General features: G+C 43.7%; 1 protein-coding gene across 1 annotated transcript in view; it reads left to right on the plus strand.

Annotated features, from left to right (window-relative positions):
• The window catches only part of TFIP11 (tuftelin interacting protein 11), a 107,254-nt gene extending 98,472 nt beyond the window's left edge, over positions 1-8,782 (plus strand). The window contains exon 13 of the mRNA XM_086959587.1: positions 7,810-8,782. Within this exon, the coding sequence (XP_086815713.1) occupies positions 7,810-8,165 (356 nt within the window). The 3' untranslated portion in view covers positions 8,166-8,782. The remainder of the gene's footprint in view (positions 1-7,809) is intronic.
• Positions 8,783-9,076: the final 294 nt, after the last annotated feature.

Raw genomic sequence — 9,076 nt, forward strand, 5'->3', positions numbered from 1 at the left:
GGCAGATTTCTTCCCTCCTGGTGAGAAGTGCTGATGACTCCCAGGAAAAGTAACAATAGAGGCCTGCCCCTGGAGTAGGTGTTCCACACCCAGGCAGGATGCCACATGGGTGTTAGCTCAAAAGGAGCGCTTTGAAGGTGGACCCACCATTGAAAGTCAAATGGCGTACACTTGAGAGAGTGGTTACTCTATTGTTTTTTTAGACAGGCTGGCGCTATGGACAGCAGAGGAGAAGCCGGTTGTTGAACCCTTTTTCCCTGGGCATGTGTCCCCTTTGTAGCCACACCTCCTGGGTGGGCTAGGGAGCTCGAAGTGTCGAGGTGGCGGTCTCGCCATGTTGCGAGTGGGCAGAATGGTGCATCCTGGGATAGCCATAGCAAGATGCCGCACAGTCCTGGAAAGTGGTCATCAGGAGAGAGGAGACCTGGTAGCCCATTGTCTGCCAACTGCAGCCTACCCTGCAGGCATTTTCTGAAAATAAATAGGTCACCCATGAGTCCAAGAATTCAGATATCGACCAACTTGGAAGAAGGACCAAAGGAGGCATTGCCTGCTGCATAGAGGGAAATGCAAAGGGAGGCATCACCATTGAAAACTGCACCTTTTGCTCTTGGTGGCTAATAAAGGAGGAGACTGCCTGCCGGGTCCTGCTCTTGGAGAAGCTGTCCCCAGGGCCTAGTCAAGCCAAGAGTGTCCTAGGGCCAGCTGACTGGCCTCCGTTTGCAGCAAAGGGACAAAACGGCTGAAGAAGCCCTCTGAGGCTGGTTGATAGCCCAAGTCCTAAAGCCGCCACTATCACTGCTGTGCAGCACTAAGGACCAAGACCTGATGCACAGAATTGAACCCTAGTCTGCCGAACACAGGGGTGCTGTCGGAGAGGGGCTGGGTCCGTCAAAAGGCGAGTTATTGACCCAGGAAGGATTTGCCTGTGACCGCGACACTGAGTGATTGGCAGCTCACTTGTGACTAGACTACATCCAGTCTGGATAGCACTACGTGGGATGTTGACTCTGCAAACAAGACCCGCTCACCACTCTGTAGACCAAAGTATCGCTACAGGAAGGCTCCAGTCGACCGCATCACATCCTTGTGACATCCATCATCCCTTGCATCAGGACCACTCCATAGGAATCCATTGCAACTCAGATAAAGTGCCAGGAATGCTGAAAGACTGCTTCTTCTGTGAAGGTAACTGTTCTTAAGGTCACTGCTGGTCCCCTGATTGGCTCTCTGCCGGAGTTGGTCACCCCAAGTACTTCTACCTGACCGCATTGACACTTATACCATGTTTACTTTGAGAAGTTTTCTAAGTGTCACATTTGTTGAATTTGCCATTGCTTGTTCGTGGTTTCGTGAAAACGCTTTGATTTATTACTTCTTTTAAAATCCATAGTTCCGGAACTCTGATGGACCTTTTTTGTTCTAGTGTCTAAATCTATATATATAAAAACGAAAGTATGTCTGTCTGTCCTTTATGCATTACTACACCATTTATACGATCGCCATGAAACTTGGGGAAGTTGTTGAGTACACTCCAGCGAAGGTTTCTGTAATTTTTTTTTAAATCGGCCCCCTAGGGCCCTCCTAATCTTTCGAATACTGAAATAGAAAGCGAATTTGCGAGCATCGTCGACAGTTATGACCCCCAAACGGAAATCGATTGGTCAATCTACATCAGAAGCACGAGAAGGCATTACGAGCTTTAGAAACAGACGAGAAACGGGAAGCAAGATTAGAAGCTATTCGAATACAAACTGCTCAAGCCCATAATGCTATTCGAATACAAACTGCTCAAGCCCGTAATTCTCAAACAAACGAGAAAAGAGAATCAAGATTGAAAGCCAATCGAGTACGCACTGCTCAAGCCCGTTCTTCTCAAACGAACAAGCAACGATGATCAAGATTGGAAACCCATCGATTACGCACTGCTCAAGCATGCTCGAATGAAACAGAAGAGCAACGAGAATCAAGATTGGAAAACGATCAATTATGCACTGCTCAAGCCCGCTCGAATTAAACAGTAGAGCAACCAGAATCAAGATTGGATGCCAATCGAGGATGCACTGCTCAAGCCACACTTAGAAATGTTTTCAAAAATAAAAGGGCTACGTTTCAATAACAATGACACAATGTAAATTTAATGTTATCATAACGAGTTTCCTTGAACTTCCTTTCTTCTGAGATCGCAGCAACGCGCGACAGGCAAGGAAGTTCCTATTAAAATACAGTATGTTTTTATGAACTGGTGTCTTAATTTCTTGAGTGATGTGTTGATTTCTTCTTCAATAATTTTAGTGTTGTTTAAATGCTGTAGAATTGTACCTCTGTGTAAGCCTTGCTGCTCAGTGCTACATCTGCACAGGGTTGAGCTGAAGGTATGGCAGACCATACCTAAGGGTCCTAGAGGGGTTGTTAAGTGGATCACACACAAAGGCTACACAGCCACACTATTTAATACACCCCTTTCCTTACACTGCCATATCCCCTCTGAACAGGAACAAAAGCAACCTCAGAACTCTTTCAGCCTTGTTAGGGCTCATCAATGAGGTGCAGCTTTAGTCCTATGGCTAGTGACCATGGGACCACATCTGGACACATGCGTCGCAATTAGGGCATCTCCCCAAGAAAACATGAAAAACCTATGAGTAGAATACTTGAATTAAACAGAGCCACTGGTAATCACTGTAGGCTGTATTCCATTCTATCATTTATTTATTTTTCATTCCGAACCTGCAAATTATAGGGCTTTGTGCTTGGTTTGTTAACACTTGAGGCACAGGATTGAAATTAAAAATATGAAAGGGTTTTTGTGCTCCAACTATGTAAATTGAGAGATAGTTTAAATTGACCATTTTAGAGTGGTAGACCTAGTTTAGCTGTTATGATATTTGAGCACTATATATTTTATAGTTAACCTTCTGGTTTTGTTTCTATTCGCCATAGACTTTTAATTACTTGATCGCAGCCTCCCATTCAGCTATTTTACTTTCGAGCAGGCGAATTGTATCATAACAGAGTGCTCCAAGCTGTGTGAAAAGCCATTTTAAATGTTAAAAATCTCATAGACCTTTCATTACGTATTTGGCCACAATAGATCAATTTAAATTATCATTACCAATATCTAATGTTAGTCTATACTTTGTCTAGGACTCTGAAATAGGAAAATGGGTGGTGTTGGCATTAAATATATGCACAGCCTCTGTTTATGCCTTAGTTCTGGGTAGAAGTCCCTTCATAAAGGGCTGCCTACAGGGGTGTAGGCTGAAATTAATCATGAGGAGTCTTTCTTTACTACTGCACGTCGTACACAGAGTAGTGTGCATATTTAGTCTGTATTGTTATAAACACTCCAGGCCTTATCACCTTTTATTGGAGCAACAAAAACATGCTCAAGAGTCTAGCCATTGGGTGCAGTACATAAGGAAACATACAGAAAATAACAGGTCCGTGTTAGGCCAGACAAGTAGGCAGGCATGGAAGATTGTCATTGTTTTCTAACCGATAAATGTTGAATGACAACCTAGGTAGTATAATCCTGGCGCACACATGAATAGTAGTGCTTAACGTGAGAGTTTCATCGCTGGTATAATGAGGCATCACCAGACAACATGCTACGAAAGGCCTAGCAATACCAACAATCTGTGCAGTGCCACTAAAATAAAGGATCTGGAGTTGTTCTGTGCAGTCACAAGCAATGATGTCTTTCGTCATAAACACAGAAGGTAGTGTTTTTTCATAGTTTAAAAAGCAGAATTGAGGGGGTGTCTTTCCACAGTTAGAAAAGGAGTTTAAAGGATGTGCCTTTTCATGGGTGCAAAGGTACAATCCTGATTTAGTAGCACATCAACACCTTGCCATAGGTTGTAAGTCAGAATCTCGTAGTCAGAAGTATCATTTGACAGAATGATTCTGTACTACATGTTATATATAAAAATATTAGCCCGTTGGGTTTAGATTTTCTGGTATTTCCTCCTCTGGGGGTTTATTTTTGTAAACAATATTTGCACTTTGTCAGGCGATATTCTAGCACTACAAAGTCACCTTCTGGACCTAGGTAGAGCTACATGCTGGCACATAGACCTGCATTTGCCATCTCAGCTCCGGATGTATGACGTTACCACGCATACTTTTACCACGCATGCCTTTACAACGCGGTTTTTACAACGCATACCATTACAACGCATAGCGCTTTGGGGTGCTTGATAGTGAATAGTTTAATTTACTATTCCAACTCCAGTCCCCGTGGATTGTAGGGAAGGTGTTGGATAGTAAATTAAATCTATTCCCTATCCTAGAGCGCCCCCCAGCGCAATGCGTTGTAATGGTCTGCGTTGTAAATGCTGCGTTTTAATGGTAGTGCGTGGTAAAAGATTCGTTGTAAACGTTGTATACCTTCAGCTCCTGTTGGAAATTTGCCCTTTCTTCATGGTGATTCTGAATTTTTGGGCTTTTTGTTGAACCCTGTCTTGCTGCATATAGGGCTCTCACTAGTTAGCAGGGGTTCAGTACACAGAGTGCATGTGCTCCTCCTTTCAGCATGGTAAAATTGGTATAATCCATATTGGCATATGTAATGCACCTATTAGTTCCTAGTATATGGTGCCCACAGTATCCCCAGGGCCTGCAAGTCAAAGTCACAAGTTGTCTGCTGCACTCGTTGTGCCACCAACTGCAGGGACAATGCAAACATGGCTGAAGGCCTGCTACCTATAGCTCGGCTGTGCAGGTTAAAACTGCAAATGTGGACTGTTAAAATAACCCATTTGGCAGGCCTAAACCCACTTTTTAAATAATAATTGCTCACTACTGGGTGGCCTTACTGCCCATCCAGGCAAAGTGTATGGAATTAGAGAGTAGAGCATGTAAATGTTTCATGTTAACTGTCCCTGGAGTAAAACTATTTTTTGGTTTGTAGCAGGCTTTGCTGTTACATATGCAAACACTTGGATGCAATATTAAAATCGAATCCTGTTCCCTGGGTGATGGGACTAGCTAGATAAATAAATAAAGAACTATTTTTATTAGTAGTTAGCAATCCAACTTAATCTTGAAGTAGGATTTGTTCTAAATATTAGGGACAGGTAACTTTTAAAAAAAATACATTGGCCCTACCTGAACTCCCTGGAAACCAAATCTGCATTTTGTTCTCCCACTTAGGCCAGCCAATAGTTTTTTATTTCTATGGGTGTGCATGAAGTGTGACCTTGCTCCCAGGAGCAAAACAATAGGCTAACATGTATGGACAGAGATGCCCCCCTGACACAGACAGAATAGCCAAAGGGTGGCTGGGAGGATCCTTCTTAACAGTAAAGTGTCAAGTCTTTCTTGACCTTTACATCATGCTTGACAGCTTTGCTGGGGGTTTTCAAAAGACACCTACGGCACACTTCAAAAAGGCCTCCAATATCATCGGCAAATGTTAGGTGACAGTCCTTCCATTGTCTGGTCACCCAGTCAGGCTACAATCCCAGTGGGCCTCCTTTGACATGAGAATGTCACAACCTCTTTGACAGGTCTGCTATAAATTATTGAAGCATGCTTCAAAGGAGGGTTCCAGAATATTTTATGTGCCTCCACTATGGGATTACTAAAAACTCGACTATGATTTTACCAGTTTCCTGGCTCTGGGTTTGTTGCGGCTTCAGGGACTGCCTTAAAATGGATTTTAGTGTTAGCCGGGTCTGGTGGCTTAGTGGACTGATGCATCTACTGCATGGGCCTGTGTTTGACCTCATGGTCACAGGTTCAAATCCCGGTGGGTCCACTCAACCTTTCATCCATTTGAGGTTGATAAAATGAGTACCATTGAGTTGGGTAACAATACACATCTGTTATTGAACGCCTTGAGACCCCTGGGTAATAAGTGCGCTTTACAAATACAAGTGTTATGTTATGTGAGAAGACACCAGGACTTCGATAGTACACTTCCCACACACTTACTAGCTCTAAGAGCCCAAGTTTGAGTATGACCAAAGAGTTTATCCATCTAGAAAATACTCAAAGTAGGTAGGGTTAGCCCTGGGGAGATTTACCCAATTAGTTAGGGCGTCCCCAGGTGTCATTCCCACCCACTAGCTCTAACGTGGCACCTGCAGGCACCCAATTCAGAACACTCCTGGACCTGTGGCAAATCAGTAGAGAACTGTACCTACTGCCTGATACGACCTTAAGACTTGACCTGCTCTCCCTCTTGTACCCAAGATAAAGAAATGGACTCCATAGGTCATAAGGCTTGGCCGCCTGTTAAAGCTACAGGGACACAACAAGTGTCTACAGGCCTTTTACTGCAGCTGCCTAACTGACAGGTGGCAACTGATTGGACGGGTCCTGGACTCTCCTGTTAGCCTCTGCCTGCCACCCTGTGAGCCTCTAAGTGCCTTCACTGAGGTCCTGGGGGGGCTTTAGAAGTGCACTCCAGTAGTGATTTAAAGTCTCAAAGCAAAATCTCTCAGCAGGTCGAACCTGGTTAGTGTATTCAACCCGCACTCCATTGCCGTTAGCATCAAATTCTGCCTAGATCATATTTTACCATAAGCACTCACTATCATTGGCACTTGGTGCTTCGTGGTCCTATTTCTGCTACTACTATTTCTAAAACTAAAAAAAATGTGTATCCCCAGTTCCCCTTATTGGATCGATGTCATTTTGTTGTCATTATTTATTATAGCCTAGGATCCTGGCCTGCTCTAATGTTTAACAAGGAAGCTGGCCTTTAATGGCCGGTAAAGACTGCTTGGACATTAGAACATTAGACATTAGAACATTCTGCCCCTAGAGAGCACAATGTTCTAATTAGTAAAAACAAAGGCCTCTCGGAATCGGAGAGTGTTTAACCCCTTCCATGCTGATGACGAACCCCAGCCGTCATGCACTACGGTGCTCGTGTACTGATGACGGCTGGGGTTCGTCACGGCCCGCCCCTGTTCGTGTTTACAGCACACCAGGGGAATCGCGGCCGCATGGAAGGGGTTAAATCCCCCCCCCCCCCCGGCTCAGAGAGGGCTTTGTTTACAGCAGCAGCTGGAAAGGAAAATGACACTGGCATGTGGCTCTCCGGGTTCTACCAGCCAGTAGAAGCCTGGAAGCACTTTATTACTGTTTTTAGTGCTGCATAAATAATTTACACATTACCTTGTAGTTAAGCCTATCTGTTCTGTGCCATAGCTATCAGGAGTTTGGGGTTTGATTAATGTAGTCACTTTAGTCGTTCACTCTGACAAAAATTATGATTATTACATGAGATGGGTACTTAACCCTGCTCAACTAGAACCCAAATTCTTACAGCTTCCCTAAATTCTAGGTCCCCATTGAGATACCCACTAGGTTAAAGAACTATTTAATTTTGAGAACAGAGAGGACAGTTTTATTGAAAGAGGGGAAGTTGTAGACTAAAAAGCCCAGTGATGTATTAGGTTTGCTGCATATGTTGCTGTAGAGTCGATGCTGTGTATACTTCTTCATCTTGTGACAGGGGATGTGAATGCTACTTGTTTGTGGTAAAGTTAAACATATTTGGAAGTGTCTTGGTGCAGCCCCCCAGATTACATCTTTCCTGTTATAGTTAAATTATTATTTCTGCAGATGGTGTTGGTTCAGTAAAGATACAGCTCTTATAATTCTCATTTATTAATGTACTAGGAATTTGCAGATGCGCCATACTGTTTTTGTTCCCAGAAGAGCTTTCTTTGCCATTTAGATTAGATGGCCCACATCACTACATTTATTCAGTAATTTGTTAACCTGGCAAGTCAACTGGAAAGGTTTTGTTTACTTTTTCTGACACTCTTGTATGTTTTGCCCCCACATAAGGTGCCTACATGCAGCCGGGTGCCCGGGAAAATATCGCCTACCTGACGCACACCGAGAGGCGGAAAGACTTCCAGTATGAAGCCATGCAGGAGCGCAGAGATGCCGAAACCATTGCCCAGCGTGGCATCGGAGTCACACCAAGCGCAGTACCAATGAATTTCAAGGACCTCATCCAGACCAAGGCCGAGGAGCACAACATTGTTTTCATGCCGGTCATTGGCAAGCGGCACGAAGGCAAACAGCTCTACACCTTTGGACGCATTGTCATTTACATAGACCGAGGAGTCATATTTGTTCAGGGCGAAAAAACTTGGGTGCCTACATCCCTGCAGAGTTTGATAGACATGGCCAAGTAACCCTGCTGTACTGATACTACCCACACCTCTGAGTCTTGTTTCCATTGGTGGACTGAATTTGTTTCCGAAACATTCAGCTTCCAGAAGACTTTTTACTTAACCCCTAAGTTTTCCAAACTGTTCTTTTACAACTTGGCACTTTCAGACACTGCCCTACCTCCTATTCACCACTGAATATGTATTGCCTTGGAACCACTTGCTAATTCAAGTTTACGTGGTACTTCTTGGAGGCTCTCCTTTTCTGGCTAATGTATTTTTTGTCAGCACCCTCTAGTTTGTTTTATCATTTGGAAGGCCCTTTGCCACTGCATACTCCTTCCTTTTCTCCTCCCAGCATCTGGAATAAGTACGGTCCCTGGAACTGGTTGGCAGAGCCGCTGTGGGCCAGTGACAGTGATGATGAGATGACCCCTTCAAAGGGACCGATATAACCATGATCTTTGGAACAGTCCAGCCACAGACCAGCAGGTTAATAGCTGTGCGTGCCAACATTCAAAGTATTTGTGTGCGGTACAAAACTAAGTCCCGCTTTAAGGCAGAACTTGTTACTGCTGCACTTTCTAAGATAGCTATCTGTAAAATACTGAGCCAATGTCAATAAAAGATAAGAAAGCTAACTTGGTTCCTTTACCTGTTCTGTATTCTCTTTCTATAGGGAGAACTTTTGATGAACTGAATGTTAAACATAGGTGGAAGTTATGCAGTGCTGGTACACGCTGGCCAAACCCAATCCAGAATTGTAATGTTCAATTTCTGCACCGTCATTGTTTCACTTTTGAGGACATATTGTATGCTGCAAATGGTTTTACGTTTTCTTTCATACTAGTTTGCAGGAACAACATTAGAAATACCATTTAAATAAATAAAAATACACCCTTTACTAGTTGAATCTTGGTTTTGAGCATGTAATC

The sequence above is a fragment of the Lissotriton vulgaris genome, chromosome 2_2 (assembly GCF_964263255.1).
Source record: "Lissotriton vulgaris chromosome 2_2, aLisVul1.2, whole genome shotgun sequence".
Classification (NCBI taxonomy): Eukaryota; Metazoa; Chordata; class Amphibia; order Caudata; family Salamandridae; genus Lissotriton; species Lissotriton vulgaris.